Source organism: Bubalus bubalis, chromosome 4 (genome assembly GCF_019923935.1).
Source record: "Bubalus bubalis isolate 160015118507 breed Murrah chromosome 4, NDDB_SH_1, whole genome shotgun sequence".
Classification (NCBI taxonomy): domain Eukaryota; kingdom Metazoa; phylum Chordata; class Mammalia; order Artiodactyla; family Bovidae; genus Bubalus; species Bubalus bubalis.
The window spans coordinates 12,675,970-12,695,053 of record NC_059160.1 but is presented as its reverse complement, the minus strand read 5'-3'; the positions used below and the strand labels follow the sequence as shown (position 1 = coordinate 12,695,053).

At 38.2% G+C, this 19,084-nt stretch overlaps 1 protein-coding gene across 3 annotated transcripts in view; it reads right to left on the bottom strand.

Moving 5' to 3' along the window:
- Nucleotides 1–18,312, bottom strand: part of KDM5A (lysine demethylase 5A) — a 65,298-nt gene extending 46,986 nt beyond the window's left edge. For 2 of the 3 annotated variants that reach the window (XM_025283007.2, XM_044940960.1), the window contains exons 1-10: nucleotides 17,776–18,312; nucleotides 15,247–15,324; nucleotides 14,141–14,263; nucleotides 8,301–8,471; nucleotides 6,237–6,371; nucleotides 5,417–5,522; nucleotides 4,161–4,252; nucleotides 3,397–3,555; nucleotides 2,175–2,294; nucleotides 1,293–1,451 (exon numbers count right to left, since the gene is read on the bottom strand). In XM_025283007.2, coding sequence (XP_025138792.1) covers nucleotides 1,293–1,451; nucleotides 2,175–2,294; nucleotides 3,397–3,555; nucleotides 4,161–4,252; nucleotides 5,417–5,522; nucleotides 6,237–6,371; nucleotides 8,301–8,471; nucleotides 14,141–14,263; nucleotides 15,247–15,324; nucleotides 17,776–17,940 — 1,308 coding nt within the window. In that variant the 5' untranslated portion in view covers nucleotides 17,941–18,312. The remainder of the gene's footprint in view (nucleotides 1–1,292; nucleotides 1,452–2,174; nucleotides 2,295–3,396; nucleotides 3,556–4,160; nucleotides 4,253–5,416; nucleotides 5,523–6,236; nucleotides 6,372–8,300; nucleotides 8,472–14,140; nucleotides 14,264–15,246; nucleotides 15,325–17,775) is intronic. The other variant, XM_006069044.4, reaches the window with a different exon arrangement.
- Nucleotides 18,313–19,084: the final 772 nt, after the last annotated feature.

Sequence of the window (19,084 nt, the reverse complement as noted above, 5' to 3'; positions counted from 1 at the left end):
GTATCCTGGACCCACAGGAATGAGAGAAAGAGTACCAGAAAGGGTATATATGCGTAATGATGTAAAAGACTGTAAAATTCTTTCTTCTGAATTGTTTTAAAGACCATAAGATGGTTTAAAGCAATACTATACTGCCATGTTGGTGTATTATACAATATGCAGATACAACATACAACACACAAAAGAGAAAAGCAAATGAAAAAACAGTTTCCAAGTTTCTAATTTACCAGAAGTCAATATTGAAATGAAGTAGAATGTGATCAGTTAAAGACAGACACTATTGATGAAGCTGTTTTTTTTTTTAAAGCTATATACTGTAATTCTTAGAGAACCACTAAATAACTCAAAATACATATCTCCCCCCAAAAAATTTCAGGCCAATTAAAATGGTATGATGAATACCTCTTGAACACCAAAAGAAGGCAATGAGAGAGAGAGGAGCAAAAATGCAGGAGACAGAGAAAGCAGCAAGACGGCAGATATAAATCAACCACATTAAGTTTAAATGTACTGAACACTCCAACTAAAGTCAACCTTCACACTAGATTTTTAAAAAGAAAGATTCAAACATATGCTGCCTATAGAGACACAGGTCAGATTCCAAAATACAAACAGCTTCAAGGTAAAACAATGGAAAGAGATACACCATGCCAATGGTAACAAGAGACCTAGAGGGGCCATATTTTAAATTACGTATTCTTCTCCACTATGTACCTTTTTTTTTCTTACCATGTGTAAGAAAACAGGAAATAGAATTCTCAACTATTGCCAAATATAAAGGAAAAGAAAGTGACAAAGACCAAAGTAAGAGAAAAAGAAATAAATGATCATCTTACTTTAGCTTTACACATAAAGATCATCTGTTACAATTTAAATGCATATTTGAAAACCTATCTGCCCAGATTTTGAAGGAAATGTAATTGTGGACCTACCACTGAAATGTAGTATTTTTTTTCTAAAGTCATTTTCTACATTTCCAAACAGAGAGAGCTACGCAAAATCTTTTAACTGGAATTAAGTTTCATGGGGTCGCAAAGAGTCGGACACGACTGAGTGACTGAACTGAAGTTCTAAATTAATTAAACTGGTTTTAAAATGAAAAGTTAAATGATTTTTAAAGTTACTTTGAATTTATTGTTTTCAAAACAGAAGATTATTTGTAATGTCCAAATTCTACATATTTAGTGTTTTAAACAGATGTGGTCCCTAAGATTAAAGAAAGGCCATTTTCTACTAGCAAAGGCTGGGTTGGCCACAGGTAAGAAGTATGGATACTACTACATGCTCTGCACCTCTTCTTCCGGCAGCATCTTTCTGCGGCCATCCTTCACAGGAAATCCACTCCCAAAGTCTTTTGAGGAGATGTCAGCTCCATACTCTACAATAACGTCCTCTTCAATGCTGCTCACCAGCCGCCAGAATTCCTTTTCTACCAGTTCTGTGGGGACCATCTACACATGGAAAAGAGAGATGACCGATTACAAACTCACTACAATCATAACCCATTATAACATAACACGCAGGTCAACTGAACAAAACCCATGAAAAAACAGAAACCTTCTCAATTCTCAGAGTTGAAAAGACTGCCGTCTTGGCTTTTCTCATTGAGGATGGGGAAAAGCTAAAGACGACTTAGACGAAAAACACAATGAACATTAACAAACAAACAAAAAAAAACACAATGAACTTGAACTGCTTTCTTCTGCAAGCTGCTTTCCAACTAAGAAGGATAAAGATGACCCAAGACACAATGAAGAAAAAGGAAATACAAAAATCAAGGCTGAATTTTAATAGCTTTAGAAAATTATTTTGATGGAAATTTTTAAAAGCCCAAGAAGCCCCAGGAAAAGCAGCAAACCTCATAGTACAAATAGCTAAATAAAAGCAGCAACTGCCACATCTTTCATGCTTGTGTGAAAAGGACTGTGCTCAGAGGGTCCACAAACAAGGGAAAGACAGAAGCCAATTTCTCAACAGGAGAGTGCACACTGCCACAAGAAAGTTGAAGGAACAGAAGCAGACCCCGGGCCCCTGATCCTCAGATCCGGTGTTCTATCATCTTTTTCATGTCAATTCTGTTTTTCACAAAATAACGGAAGCTTTTAAAAAGCAAAACAAAAGCTTTGGACTCAGATAAATCTTTCATACTTTCCCAAAGTGACCTAAATACTCACATGGACTGGCATATTGAAATAGTCAGACTTAAAATTATCTGCCATCTCTCCAAAGCTCTGAAGTGTATACTCTCGTACGGCTTGTTCAAATCCAAAAGCTTCTCTAGGTTTATTACATTCCTGGAAAGAAAAAAATATCTAAGATTAACTTACTTAAACTGAAGAAAGTATAAGGCTCTCAGGTATGACCTTCTTTGATCATTTTCCAAGGTGAAACAAATCCAGTCAACTCTAGACCACAAAACACCTATTAATTACTTTCAGTGCGGAACCAGGAAATAATGTTCTGAAACCTCAATTGCATTTTCATGCCTTCCAGAGGAAGGTGGTCATGAGACAGCTTCAGGCTTGGAGCTGGCATTAAGCTCTGGCATCAAGACACACACCTGGAGGGCTACCAACCTGGAATCAAGCCCAGAGATGTCTATCATCCTTGGTGGAAAAAACAAACGTTCAGGGAGGGAGGAAAGGTAATGGAGAAAGGGACAGTCACCGGGTTGCTAGGACACCCAGAAAGAAGAATGTTTTTTTTCCTACTACCAATCATCACGACCAATTTCTTAACATAAAGACTTAGAACAGAACTGCTTCTGAATCGCCTAATGTTGAAAATAATAAAAAATAATTAAAAGATCATAAACATATGCTTTCAATGTATCTAAACACACCCAGCCAACTCTTTGCTTTCAACATTCTATCATATTTTGTTAAAATAAACACACCAGGCATTTCACGACAGTGGCATTACTATAATCTTTCAATAACAAATTTAGTACAATCAAGCCAAAATTTAAACAAGTTAATAGATACCACCAGTTTATGTGGCAGCATGAAAACTGGATGCATAGATCCTAAGTTCTAGAGCTTCATATCTGATTTTGACTTTTTTTTTAAATTAAATAAAAAATAACCTACGGATTTTCTCCACTTTTACTGTTTTCCTGGAATATGAATAGTCTAGCAAAAGTCTCATTCATCTGCAGCAATAAACAGAGTTACCAAACCACAGTCAGAAAAAGACACTTTAAAAAACAGAACTGAAAATAAAATAAAATAAAAAACAGAACTGTTACATTTCCAGTCACTATCACTCTTTTAAAAAGCCTAGCAATTTCAAGCTCTGAAAAACAAAGACAGAGGAGAAGCAGCTTCATGGGAAGTGTTGACTGTACACCCGTATGTATGTTTTTGTTCCCTTTAAAAGGTAAGGTTGGGTGTGTACCTCGGCCACACACTTAGGACACCTCCAGTCGCCCTTGGGCACATCAGGCAGTGGGGGAATTAAGCAGAACGTATGGTAGCTGTCATCACACCCGTCACACAGCAGCAGCTTATCCTCATTGTTTCCCCGACCACAGAACATACAAACATACAGATCAACCTGTTAACAACAAAATAAAGTAGCATGAAAGTTTATTAATAAGTTTATTAAAAAGCAGTATTAAATCTTTACCAGGAATGCCTTAATTGAAACAAAATACTGTACACTAAAAAATAAACATAAGTCCTGAATACTTATTTTAAATAACAGTATATAAACAGCTTTGCATAAAGCTTCCTGAATTTCCTCAGAGCTGCTACAAGCAAGTTAATAAAAGTGTATCAAGGTATCGGAGTAAACGACCACTACAAATCTAGGGTACTTGAATGTCAATTTCTATAAATAAAATATACCACGTCACTTTTCCTACACACAAATGCTCTTCACTGGTAGAGGGCTCAGGACAGAGCACTGTCTAATACAGCTAAGGGTTGACAGAGTCATCCTCTCACTCACTCATTCACTAGGTATATGACTCAGGAACCGTCTGTGTGTATGCCACAAAGCAAGGTTAATGTGATATACACCAAAGCTGAAGCTTCAGATGCACTACGTCTTTGGACTAAATGAACTAACTAAACGACACACCAGACACAGCAAGGTAAAAAAGCAAAACTAAAATAAAAATAAATCCTTTCCCTCCTAACACATCTCAGAACACTTACAAAGTTAACAGAGAGAGTTCCTTTCCGTTGTCTCATTTGCATGTTAAATGCGTCTGACCTGTTGGTAACTTTTCGTCTTCGGGAGACCTCATCTTGAAATAAAAATAATTATATAATAATAGTAAAAACTAATGTTGAGAGCTTACCATGGACCAGACACTATTTTAAATTATTTAAATTAGTTAAAATCTCACAACACTATGAGGCAGATAAACTATTATCCCCCAGTGAAGATAAAGAATCTGAAGAACAGAGAAGTTAGGTAACCTGCCCAAACTCACACAGTGAGTCAGCAGCAGATTTGGGATTCTAGTCCAGGCAATTGAGCTGCAGAGAGTTTAAGTACTAATTCTGTATTGCCCACATGGAGAACTTATCAGGAACTAATTTGAGACTAGCATTAAGATCACAGCCAGCCAATACAATTACAAACATAAAAAAGATAAGGTGCTTAATTTTTAAAAGAGTAATAGTAAACAATGTAATATATCAAGTAAGTCTGATCACACTGAATATTTGGTGATAGAACAATATTATCTGATCAACCAGCGTTCAGTCCAGAATTGGAATCATGACTTAAGTCATATCAGAAAATGCACAAAAATCAGTATGACTTGTGATTACAGTATTCCATTAAATTCTTATACAGTACAAAAACACATCCAACACAATCTTCGTCAAATTGAGTCTTAAAACTGACATGTACTTATCTCTGCATTAGCAATTTTACTCACAGCTAATTCTAACATGCTAAGCTGGGAGCACCAGCCATTTTTCAAATAGATTACTTAAATGAAGTGTTGTAATATACATCAACGCAATTACAGAAAAATATTATAATTAGAATCTAAATAATTCGCTCTCCCTAGTATGTTCTGATTCTAAAGGTCAGAGAGACTCCTCTATTTCTTTTTAAAATTAAAAACAGCTAGCTTTAGATCACCAGGTAAGAATCATTAATTTTGCCATTCTCTTATAAATTGGCCTTTAGAAACAATAATTTCTGTGTCAAGTGGAAGGAGGAAATGGAGGAGGAAATTTTCTCCCAAAATAATATAAAAATTTAACATACTATGGCTTCTTACACCTTAAGATTATCTGCCATTAAAAAGGTGATTTGTCTGGAAATCATGCTGCAAGCCTACAATACAATCCTTAGAAAACCCCACAGCAGACTACGATTCAAGCACAACCTGCATCTGTTATAACCACACCACTACACCTTAATACTTTCCGTGACCAAATAACAGATTTACCTTCCTTTTCTTTTACTCCCATTGCCAAGCCCACAACCTTAGGCCCAGCCCCAAAAATCCGAAGTTTCTTCAGTTCCGTATTTCTATTCACTTCTCCAGATTCTGACTAAAAAAAATAAATAAAAGTCACATTAGTATAATTTTGTGATGCATTAATTTACTGTCTTACGTAAGAAAAGTTTTAAGAGCCAGTTAAAAATAAAGGAAATTTTTAATTCTCTCTAAATCGGCTTGCTGCCTTATCCCTGATCCAGGAACTAAGATTCCCCCCAAAACAAAAACAAAACACAACCTGAAGGACCACAAAGAAATGGGAATACGAAAGTGGGCGAGGAGCAGACAAAAATAAATTATGGGCATTTTTTTTCTGCTGCTTTCATTAGGCTTTAAAATTATTCTAGGTCACAGGAACACTATAGAAATTACACTGGAATGATTCAGACACAAGAAAATTATATTCTGGTTTTTAAAGGAAGGATGTGTGAAAAATAAAATCTCTCCTTCCCACTCTTCTCACAGTAACCATGAAAATAAAATGTACTAGAAATCATCAGCATGTCTATGAAATTGGCCCAGTATCCAGAATCACTCTGATTTGCCATCTCTGTCAAAGTTGTTTAATATTAACAAAAAACTCTCTAAATCAAATCAGACCAAATTTTACAATTTCCTCCTTGAATATTCATCTCAAAAGTAAATTAAAAAATATGTCTTTCAAGCTTTAAAGAACAGTACGTGAATGACCTCCCCAAACCAGGCATGTGTTCTGCACAGTCAATGAGGTAAAATTCCTGTCAAAATGGCCCACAGAAATCGATACCTGAGATTTGACGCGTCTTGTTCTCTTCGGCAGAATGTTCATTCTTGTTCCCGGTTCTGGCGAAGTTTGGATGTCAGTGCTAAGAACCTCAGGCTCCACTTTTTCCTTAAGGTCTAAATTAGGCATTTGTACACCCTAAAGAATTGAAAGCACAGGAAGAGGGCAGATTCAGTGATAAGAAATCAGATTTGAGAATCAGGAGAAAAATAATAAATTTCTAATATATCCCTAAAACTATTAACACATGAAACCAGATGACAATTTTCCCGCCAAATTGATCTATAGATTCAAGGCAATCCCTATCAAAATCCTAGCAGGCTTTTGCCATAGAAATGGAGTAGATTCTAAAATTTATGTGGAAGTGCAAAAATTTTGGCAATTTTGAAAAAAGAACCAAGCTGGAGGACTTATACTACTACCAGATACCTAAACTTACTATAAAGCTATGGTACTCAAGATAACACAGTATTGTTGTTAGGATGAAACATACAGATCAAAGAACAAAATGGACTAGAAATAAACCTATATATTTATAGTCAACTGATTTTCAACAAAGGTGCCAAGGTTAATCACCTGGGCAAGGTAAATGGGAAAAAGGCCATCTTTTAAAGAAATGCTGCTGGAACTATTGGATATTCCTATACCTCGATGCCCCCAAAACAAACTTATAGCTTTACCTAAGACTATACACAAAAAATAATCCAAAATGGGTCACAGACCTAAACATAAAAACTAAAACTATAAAACTTGTAGATGAAAGCAGACTTTTGGCCTTAGGTTAAGAGAAGATTTCTTAGATATGGTAACAGAACAATCCATAAAAGAGGCAGAAAACCGAACCACAAACTAGAAGAAAATACTTATATGAAATCATACATCTGATAAAGGACTTATATCCAGAATATTTAGCAAAATTTTATAACAAGTATAAGATGGCAAACAATCCAATAAAAAAAAGATTTGAGCAGACACTTCATCAAGATATACAAATGGCTAATACGCACATGAAAAGATGCACAACACCATTAGTCATTAGGGAAATAAAATTAAAACCACAATGAGATACCACTACACACTCACTAGAATGGCTGTAAGCAAAAAAACTGACAATACCAAGTGTTGGCAAAGATGTGGAGAAACTGGAAGCCTCTACATTACTGGTGGGAATGCAAGATGGTTCAGCCACTTTGGAAAACAGTTTGGCAGTTTCTTAAAAAGTTAAACACAAACTTACCGTATAACCCAGCAATTCCACTCCTAGGTATCTACCCAAGAGAAATGAAAACATATGTCCACACAAAGACTAGTACATGAATATTCATAGCATTATTCATAATAGCCATAAACTGGAAACATCGAAATGTCCATCAACTGATAAATGAATAAACAAATGTGGTATAACCATACAACAGAATATTATTCAGCCATAAAAATGAATGAAGTACTGATACTAAAATACAGATAAACCTTAACAATCATTAGGCTCAGTGAAAGAAACCATACACAAAATCACACTGTATGATTGCATCTATGTGAAATTTCTAGAAAAGGTACAACTACAGAATCAGAAAGCAGATTAGGAGTTGTCCAGGTTTGAGGGTAGAAGCAAGAACCAACTATAAACAAACACAAAGAAATCTTCTGGGCTAATGAAAGTGTCCTAAAACTGGATGGTGATGACAGCTGCCTAAACTTGTAATTTATCACAGCTGACTGACTGTGTACCTACAATGGGTGAATGCTGTAGTATGTAAATTCTAACTCAATCAAGCCGTTAAAAAAAAAACATGAATCCAAGTGGAGAAATTTTTTTTAAAAGCTTAAGCCTTGCATAAGTGTAAACATCTTATGTAAGTAAGAAGACATTCTTCACTCCCATTAGCCTTTACCTTGTAAACCATCAAGAACAGTTGTGATTTTTTAAACTTGCTCCCCCAAATTTTGGCACCTGGAGAAACCACAACCAACTGCTAGCTAACCTGTTAGAATAAACAGTCTAAAGTGTGTTTCTATATCTGGCAGACACTGGATTTATTCACGCCTAAGAAAAGTGAAGCATCTCACCATAAGGCTGACCCCTGACTGGAAAAGCTCATAGGGGTAGAGAATTCTTTCATAATGTGACTTCAAAAGGGATCCAGTTCCTTTTCCTGGCAGATATCCCAAGCGGCTACCCACTTTAGACCATTTCTTCTCTTTGGTGACCATTTCAAAACCACCTTTGCTGGCGACAATCTGAAAAGAAAGTAAAAATTATTTAGGGAAAGAGGAAGATTCATGTATTTTGACTTGACATCTTGTCTGCTAAATGGAAAAAGTATTCTGGGCCTCAATTTTAGATTTGCTTTCAAGAAATATGTGACAAAATTGAAACTCATTGATATTTAAAATATGAAAGAGAGACAATGATTTTGGGAAGTTTTAAACACTATTGTTTGTTATTGTGCCTGCCTTCAATGAACCAAGCATTCAAAAACATTCAATGAATTTATACATTTCACATAATGCACCATGGGAAATCTAAACACATGTATGTACTCTATATCCACAGGGAATTCAAAGTACAAATAGAAGTTAAGAACAGACCAAGTATAGTCATAAGAATGCTACATAATACAAAATGAACATTAATACTGATACTAGAAACTAAAGCAACTTAGAATTCTTAAAAACTGTCAAGTGAACAGTGGATTCAGATGATATTTTCAAAAAGAGGCCATCATTTTTAAGAAAGAGAGAAGTTTTACAAGAAAGATTATAAAGAAATGATAAAGAAAGTTCAACTGCAGTAGCTACAGCACAGCATAGGTATTAAGGTAGGAAGTGATGGGAGAAACTGGCCAATTTTTGCTGAATGCTCATATCAAACCAGGGTTTCCATGGCAGCTCAGCAGGTAAAGAATCCGCCTGATGCGGGAGACCTGGCTTCAATCCCTGGATTGGGTAGATCCCTGGAGAAGGGAACGGCTACACATCCCAACATTCTGGCCTGGAGAATTCCATGGACTGTATAGTCCACAGGGTTGCAAAGAGTCGGACACAAATGAGTGACTTTCACATCAAACCAGGAGCAGTACAGAAGAGACCTGTACTAAGGCCTCCATCTTCCAGAAGCTGATACTGTACATCACTCACACTTCTAAAATGTACGCAGTTTTCAGTTTCATTGATGAAATAAAGAAGGCTGTGATGAAGGTATCTGAATTGAAAAAATTTTCCTCTTTGAGTGTACACTATCGTATTCTATGACACCAAACAGCTAAAAGAGAAAAACAATTACCATAGGATCCAGCAATTACACATCTCTAGCAGTATACCCAAAAGAAACAGTACTCGCACACCAGTGTTCACAGGAGCATCACTCACACACAGACAGTAGGTAGAAACAACCCAAATACCCATCAAGAGTTGAGCAGACAAACAAAATGTGGTAAAGGCATGCATGGAATATTATTCAGCCATAAAAATTAATGAAACTCGGATACATGTGACAACATGGATGAACTCTGAAAACACTATACAAACACAAGAAGATGAATATTGTGTGATCCCATTTAAATGAGATAACCCTACACAAATTTGTAGAAAGAAAGAGGTTTCATCAGGTGCGAAAGGGTGGGGAAAGTTCTGGAAATGGACAGTAGCAATGGGCTGTACAACACTTTGAAAATACATAATGCCATAAAATTGTACACTTATAACAGTCAATCATGTGCATTTTACCATTTTTTCCCAAAGACTAAGAGCGTGGACTCTGGAGCCAGATTGCCTGAGTTCACACCCCAGCTCTGCTAACAGCTGTATGACCTTGGGTAAGTTACATAATTTGCATCTCAGATACCTATTATTAAAATAGTAATAATAGCAGTACCTCTACCTCATTATGAGGCTGCTGTGAAGCCAAATGAAATAAAACATGAAAAGCACCAGGATAAAGTAAGAGCTGTATCAGTGCTGGCTGTATTACAAATGTCTGTGTGAGGTGGCAAATTGGGGATGGAGGAGAGGTGTACAGACTATAAGTAAGGATCCATTTTCTGCTCTCGTGCTTAGCCCTTTATTATAGCAAAGATGAAACCACAGCCCAGGCAAAATGCTTCTCTAGTGAAGTATCTGAAAGTATGGAAGAAATGAAGAAGTTCACATCCACAAGAGTAAAACCCATCTCCAATTCTGTAGCTTTTTTTAAAATCATACCCTCAGAGAAGCTCTGTCTGTTAATAAGAGTCAACCAGGGAAAAATTAAGTAGAGAAAAAACTTTGATTTATCAAATTCTGTAGTGTAGAGGAAGACACACCAAGGGTGGTGCGGATAGAGGGCTGTCTGGAAGCAAATGGGTGATGTGAAGGTCATTTATTCACAACTCCCAGGGTCTTTACACTGTCAGCTCTGTTGCAGGTACCGGAGCTACAGCTGTGAATAAAATAAAGACCTCTGCCCTGCTGGATCTTATATCCTAGTGGGAGACTAAATGTCAATTTTGAAATGACAAAGCCTGTGGAAAAAACCTTAGAGTAGTTTAAAAGCCTCCCCAGTAGGAGAATGAGGGTGAATTGAAGCATTAAACAGTCACAAACGCCTCATCATGAAGGTAAGAGGTGAGCAAAGACCTGAAGGAGGGGAAAGCAGTGACCCAAGCTGATACACTAGAAACAGCCAGAGTCAAGGCCCACGGGAGAAGCCTGCAGAGCACACTGAGAAACAGTAACGAAGCTGTTACATTGAGGCTGAAGCAAGTGGGGATAAGCAGTAGAGGGAGCAAAGAGAAGCCTTCTCAGTAACGTGTGTTCCCCAACACAATTACCACCATTGCATAACAATCTGCTCTGTATTCTAAGCACTTCCAGCTAAATTTCCATCAGTAACGATAGAGCTCCATGGATCCAGTCATGCTTCTCACCCAGGTCTGCCGACTTCTGACAGCAGCATGATCAGGGTGTTGACAAGAGTAAGACAGAACTGACTCACAAAGAAATCAAAGCCACGACTCTGGCTTCATGTTCGCAATACTCCAACAATCTAAGCAGGCCTAATACTTAAAAACACACAAAACCTTAACACTTGCATTTCTGCAGTTGAGAGATTCAGAGATTATCATGCATAATTTCATTTACTCCAATCATTTGCCATGCAAGGTATCACACCACTGTCATTAGAAAACATCACATGACCCCATGCCCTAAAGAGAGATACATGGCAAGCACTTATATTGAACACAAAGAATACAAACCTTTAATAAAACTTAACAAAAGAGTAATGTCAATCAAGGCCAAAATTTCAGTCCAATGAAAAACAAAGTCCAGTTAGCAGGGGACAATTTTAACAGACAAAAAGCAGCAGCAGTATTCAACTCAAAAGCTCCCTCTCAAAGCTCCACTAAAAAGTTTAGGGACAAAAAAGCATGCTCCCAAGAGGGCAAGAAGACCGAGGGAAAAGCAGATGTCTGAGTGACACTCTAGCAAGCAGAAACAACAAACAAAAAAGCCCCAAGCAATAGAAGAGAGCCAAAGAGCAGCAACATAGAACTTGGAAAGGCTTAAGAAATGGAAGCATCAGTATCTTTAAAATTAAAAAGAAGAGTGTTGACTAAAAGCCTATATAAAAGCAGTCAGGCCTCCCCCAGTCAGCACAGCCAGGCAGCTATCCCTCTTCAATCCCAGCAGAAGACTAGAGATCTACTCTCAGGAGAGTCTGAAAGAAGGGACTCAAACCTAAGAAAGAAAAAGATAAGTAAACTAGACAGTCAGTCTAACAGTCTCACATCCAAATAATGGCAGTTCAAAAAGAGAAAAAAGATAAGTGGAAGAAATTAGCAAAGAATTAAACACAAGAAAAGTTACAAAAACTCAAGGATGGGAGTTCAGATTAGAAAGATTATCAAGTGCAATAAACATACGCAATGAAAATTAACACATACCAGTGCATATCACTGTGAATTCTCAAAGTACTGAGAATAAAGATCAGACCTTGTATCTTAGAAAAAGTCACATACAAAGGAATAAGAATTAACATGGTATCATTCTTCTCAATAACAACACTAGAAGCTAGATTATGGAGTACAGCTTTCAAAATACAATTTTGAAGTAAAACAATTGACAATTTAGACTGCTAAACCCACCAAACTACCAATGAAGTTTAAAAGTAGAACATTTCTAGACAAGCAATAAATTTACATTTTGTTTACTTTCTTGCCATCAAACTAGCAGAAAACTAGCAGAAGAAATGTTTCACCAAAATAGGAATAAACCCAGTAACAGGAAGACTTAAAACAAGGAGAAAGGCAAATGGAATTCCCAGAATGATGATCGTGAAAGTTCTAAGCTGACCGCTGACCTTAAAAAAACCACCAGTCTGAATTGGAGTAGGAAAGAGAACTCTAGAGGAGTAACTCCAAGAAGGAAATAAAACTGACAGGTTTTCTGCTGGGTGAAACCATACTGAGAGATTTTATACTTCTGGAAAGATCGGAAAATAAATCTTTGATACTCAAAGAGAAAACTTACAAAATAAAAAAAGGCAATGGGACCATTAACTCCAAGGAAAATAAAAACTGGTTCAAGGAAACAATCATAGCATGCTATTAAGCACAAGCACAAGTAAATTTATGCCGTCACAGCAATAATTAAAAAAAAAAATTTAGGGCACTTGAAGTACATAAGGATTTAATTTTTATACCCACTGCCCATCTCTAATAGTAAAAATCAGTATGCATATTTAAAACTAAAACAATGAAGAAACAGCATGATCATGTTATTTGGAAATATGGAGATCAAAATCAGAAACAGCTAAAAGAACTGAAAGTGGTTAGCTCTAAGGAGCGCTAACAGGAGTGGAGAGATGGAGAAGTGAGAATGTTAGTTTTTACTTTAAGCCTTTTTAAAAATGTATTACTTTAACAAAAATTTCTCTTAAAAATGACTAGAATGTTCCTTGCTGCACTGATTATAAACTGTAATTGTTTATGTAAAATTCCACTGAATTATAGACATTGCAAGTAACACTTTTTACGATCAAAAATAATAACCAGTGAGAAAGACAAAGTGACTTAATCAAAACAGGAAACAATCACACTGACAAAGACTCAGCAGACTGAAAACCTGCTTCCCATTAAAAAACAGTGGGAATCAAAGTGTGTTAAAATCATGTCTAAAGTAACACAAATTCAAGAGATGTTCATAAGCTGTGAGCCAAAGATGATTTTTTCCCCAAAGTAAAGGGCATATGGAACTACCTAAAAATATCAGAACTCTCGGTCTTCTGTGCAGTTTTCAGCCTGTGCCTCTTCTAGAAAGTAATATGTCCTGTTAATGAGACATTCACCCAGGGACAGAGGGCAGAGCAATGGTCACCTTTGGGGAGAAGTACTGACTGGGAGGGAGAGGAAGGAGCTAAAGGAGTGCTGTGAACACTCGCTGTCTTGACCGGGGTGGTGCTGACACGAGTATACATACACTCGTCTGGAAAGATCAACCCAGCTGGACATTCAGGACTTGTGTATCACACTTGACCTCAAGCCTCAATTTAAAAGAAAACGTTCACGTGGTGAGAAGCAGCAATCTTACCATGATATTTAAGGAAGAAAAGTATTATAAACTACAAGACAACTACAAATCAAAAATGTCTGCCTTTCAGCTTTAAATCTCAGATTTATAAGCATTATCAAAGGTTAGCGGGAAGAGATGTCCATGCGACCTTAAAGATGAAATTCCAATAAACTCCAGGACAATCAAACTTATCACAAGATATTTGCTAATTAAGACGTACTTCATAAGCAGTAGCCCCTCCTCTATGGTCAATCAAATCCTACCTAGAAAGCTATGTTTTCTATCAAGTATATCTGAAATTCTAATTTCACAAAATTTCTAGCCTCTGTTCTAGTATCTTAACCAACTACAAGCCTCACCTTGCTCAAAGCATACAGATCCAAGATTTTTCTCTCCACCACAGGGATCTTGAGAGTAGATCCCTGAAGTTCCCAAAATTTTGCTAGTTGATCCAAGAAGTCCAATCTCACTCTGGTCATCGCCTAAGATGAACAAAATAGAAAAGTCAAAAACAGGAACTAAGTTATGATTGAAAAAATGAGTTTTACTTAACAAAGGTACTCATCTCTCAAAAGATATTCAGACTTTTCATCACTGCTTAAGTAAACCTTATAAGTAAAAAAAAAAAAAAGGAAGCAAACTTTACTAAGTCAAAAAAGTTAATTTATGTGAAAGGTTCTCATCTAAACAAAGCAATTTTTTGTAAAAGTTAACTTTAAGCTAATCATAAAATTTAATAAATCAAATTATTCTGTTTCTAAGCATTCTATGCCTGACATTTCATCTGTAGATAATATGCACACTTCAGGGACACCAACTCTCTACCTCACTGACATTAAGACTTTTCATCAAGTATCTTAATATAAAAAACTAAAGGAAAACAATAGATATTAAAATTTAAAAAAAATCAATGTTTTATGAGCATCATAGAAAAAAAAAAACAGCATAACACATTAAGCCTAACGATCTTTAAGATCTCTCTTTTGTATTCTAGAACAGTTTTTATCCACATTGAGGCATCTTTTGAAAATCTAGCAAGCGCAAAGAACAACTATTTAAACAAATTTCAAACTGGAAAGTTAAGACAGATCAGTAGTATTTAAAGAAAGATCTCAATAAATCAATTGAGTCCTAGAAAAGTTCTGTCAGAGGGGGAAAAAAACCTCTCTGAAACTAGGTTTTAATAGAATAATTTTTAAAACTATTTCCCAAAAGACTACAGGATAGAGAATCTTCCAACACTAACAACAACAAAAAAATTTAGCAGAATAATAAGCACCAAAGAAAGCAGATAGTTCCCCATAATCCCAGTTAAGTAGAAAAAACTGTAACTATTATAAACAACTTTTTTAAAAATCAGAAGCTTCCTTCCATTCAGTCACAATTCATATTAACTCTGAGCCTCACAGTTCATGAGTTTCTCAAAGGTCTCCACCTGAAGTCCTGACATGAAGAAATCACTCACCTCAAGCTCATTCAGGCGCTGGACTCTGGGAGTAAAACGGAAGCTTTTGACTTCACATGCAAATGGTGGCTGCCAATCCTAAATAGGGGGAAAAAAAAAATTCTTCACTACATTGGTTAATCAGCAAGGAATTCATTCTCTTAATTTATGGGATAAGTTGCCACAAATCATGATGACCACACACCAACTTACTAGTCTTCACTAGTGAGAGGCAGAACATTTTTTAGATAATTTATTACTATCTCCAATTACTTACCTCTAACATTCTAATACTAAAATTATCTTATCTATTTCCTCCTCAAATCTCCCACTCCCATTATTTATACTGCACAATTATGCTTTTCCCAATTACTCAACTGGAATGCAATCAGCTCATCTCAGTACAGCATCGAATAATCATCCAAGTTTATCAAATTAAAAAGAAAATAGAATTTGAAAGAAATGAAAAGAGTAAAATTAAAGACCAAAAGATAACATTTTAAAAGTACTTATGTAATTGGACAATGTGTTTTTTCATTCATGTGGAATGTGACACAGCACTTTAAAGTCTACGTTACATAAATGTTCTCTTTAAAGCCCAGCTTCTGGGCAACCAAATTTTTTTTAAAAATGAAAATTAAAAAAAAAGTAAGCAAACCCACAAAACAAGGACAATTTCCAGATTGGAGACGTGGTATAACTGAAATGAGATAGCACATTTCAAGTAGAGTTATAGAGACCATAGTTTGACTTGGTCTAAATAATACTATATCTACTTTAAAATGTGAAAAGAAGTTTTTAAAAAATTATCTTATATAAATAAGATAAAAAATTATCTTAAATTATCTTGGAAACTAAAGAAATCCACCAATACTGAAATTAAATTCTGCTAGTAAACATTTTCAGTAATAATAACGTGACACAAAGGTATTTCAATTTTTTTTACGTAACAAAAAGTAGTCAATTTCTTTTAACCAAGAGGAACCTTGAATAGAATTTCTAATTCATTAAGACAACAGAGTAAATAAACATACAGTTCAGGAAAAGCTTCAGTGCTTAAGGTTTTGAGGTAATCGTGAAAAACAAAGGATTAACTGAAAATAAATTTTTCATAAAGTTCTGGGAGGAGGCCAATACACATACCATCATTCATCACAGCAGTTATTTGTTAATCTTTTCCTTGCGAGTGATGGTCAATAATCTTAACCAAACTGACTGAGCACAAGAGAAGTAGCTTGTCTGGGTTTTAGAATCAAACTGAGTGATCCAGACAGAAAAATTTACTTTGCCCAAGATCACACATCTGATAAGTTATTTAACTTATCCAGACTCGCCTCATCTGTAAATGAGACCTTAGGAGGGCTTCAAAGACTATTAAACAAAAAAATCTGTAAGTGCTATGTTAGCTGCTCCTCCTCCTCCCTCTCAGCTAACCTCTTTTTATTCACTGCGCTGCATGCTTCTGTGGTAGTAAAAGCCGAAGCTTTTAAAAATACAACATGTAAAAGGACAAAATTTTAATTACTAGGAGACAAAACAAAAAGCAAGGTATCACTTTAAGAAGCACTCGGGCACAGACATTCAGGAGCACTGAGAGTACTTGCTAGAAATGCAAATTCTAGAACTTCCATATCCAGAAACTGGTTCTAGACTGGGAATGGGGCCTAGAGATCTGCATTTTAACAAACATTCGGGTGCCCCTGGGGCAAGTGGACCAGAAACACCAGTTGGAAAGCACTGGGCCTAACGGGCAGAGGGAAAAAAAAAAAAAAACCTTCTGACCTTGACCAAATCCTCAACCTCTTGGGGCACTGAGCCCCACAAAACAAGACACAGTATCAGCTTTCCTCACCGGAAGGACTGAGGACCGTAACCAACCTATGGGCAAACCCAGCTATCTTCCAATAGTTGCGACTCTCTATATCCTTTAAGATTTCAACGTTTTCTTCCACCTCCGTTATGGACCAATTCTTCCTAAACCTCCGAATTTTTACAATAAACGCTGCGCCTTCTCTTCCCCCGGGAAGACTTTTTTCATTGCAGCAGTAATCAGTCTGGGGTTCTTGTTTGGGGACACCACCCCAAGGGCTTAAGAGCTCAGATTACCACTTAGGAAAGAAACCTTAGCCTGAGATGAGGCCGGCGAACATTTAATCAATTAAGCGTCAACGGGGCTGGGAGAAAGCAGCAGCCGTCGGAACCACAGCTTTTCCCATCGTACAGAAACGAATGTACAATACACACACACAACCGCGGGTCGGGCTGTCGCGTCACAACACTTCCATCACCTTACAGGCCAACGAAAGGCCGAAAGCCTTTGTTACCCTTGCCCACAACCCAAGACGGGAAGGCGAGTATCAGTTCCCAAGTTCTGGGCGGAGGAGCCCCGGGGACATCCCTCTCTCGCCTTCGGACCAGCCGACATTAAAACCCCAAAGAAACCAAAACGGAAACAGAGAAACAGCGTCCAGGTGTCGAGAGACCAGGGCGAGCGAACGTGAAAGCACAGCGGACCGGAAGGCCGCGCTGAGGCGGTCGGGACTCCGGTACCTTGGGAGGTCGGATTTTGCAGATGCCGGTTTTCTCCGCCATGGGCCGGATGCGGCCAATGAAGCTGAGCGGATCTGTGAACTCCTCCCAGCTGGGCTCAAACACCGGGCACTCCGGGGGCGGCACGAACTCCGCCGCGTAGCCCCCCGGCCCCACGCCCGCCATGGCGGTACCGGGGTCCACGGGGCGGGGGAGAAGGGCTGGGCTGGGGCCCTGCCGGTTGCGCTCACGTCCCCTGACAGGGGCCGAAGCTCATCTTCTCGGGAGAGACCCGCTCCACCCTCGCTGACCGACCCCGCTTCCTCTGGCGTTTGTTATTGTTTTCTTCAGGATTTTTTCCCCTCTCTCCGGTCGACGTTCGCCGGAAGTCAGCGTGCGGCCAAATCCCTCCGCCGCCAGAAAACAAGATTCCTCCGCAACGACGCTCTCCTGAGAGACCTTCCTTCCCCTTCCCTCTCCCGGTAGCTCGGATCGCTTCTGAGTTCCCTGTGTGTCGAAGTTCCGCGCTGTCCACGACTCCCGGCGGCAGAGCCCCGCGGCCCCTCCTACTGGGCGGTAGGGGAGCGGCCGGCCTCACGGGGCGCTCTTCCGGCGCGGAGGACGCGTAATGCGCCGGGGGCAGAGGTTCTGCTTCCGGCAAGCTGAGCTGGGCCCTTCTTTGTGTACGTACGGACAGGAACACAAGCTGCCTGTCTTCGCCCGGCTGCCTGTTTCAACTTCCGTGTCCGCCTGTTTCTAAATAACTACGCTTTCCAGCGTCTGTGTTTTTTTGGTCCTTTCATTGTTACTGTCCCTTTCTCATCCCACTCGGCCACTTTTAAGCCGCCCCATCTCCATGGCAACAGTTTCAGGTTCAGCAATCCCAGCACATCTCTCACCGGCCGGCCCTCGCCACCATCCAGGAATTGATTTTCGTCCACAGAGAAACAATGGCTGTTGACTTTGTTTTTCCAACCATTGACAACCCCCACAGCTTCTCAACAGCTATCGCTCTCTGGCAGCCATGCGCCGTAAGCCTTTCTCAGTTTTCTGTAACAGCTACGCCAGCTGTTCCGGCCCTGCTTGTCAAACATTCTATGCAAGAGTCCATCTCCACTTCCTGCAAGTTGTGGAGAGTAACGCAGGAAGGACTAAAGAAGAAACCGTTAAAGGGCAGTTCTTGTATCTATTGGAAGGAAGACTGACTTCCCAGGGCTTGTTCTCATGCTCCTCGAGCAATCTCAACTTCCCCCACGAACTAAATTACCAGCTATGACTCTCAAATCTGTACTTCCAGCCTGGATTCCTCTCCTAGGCTACAAATCAATAT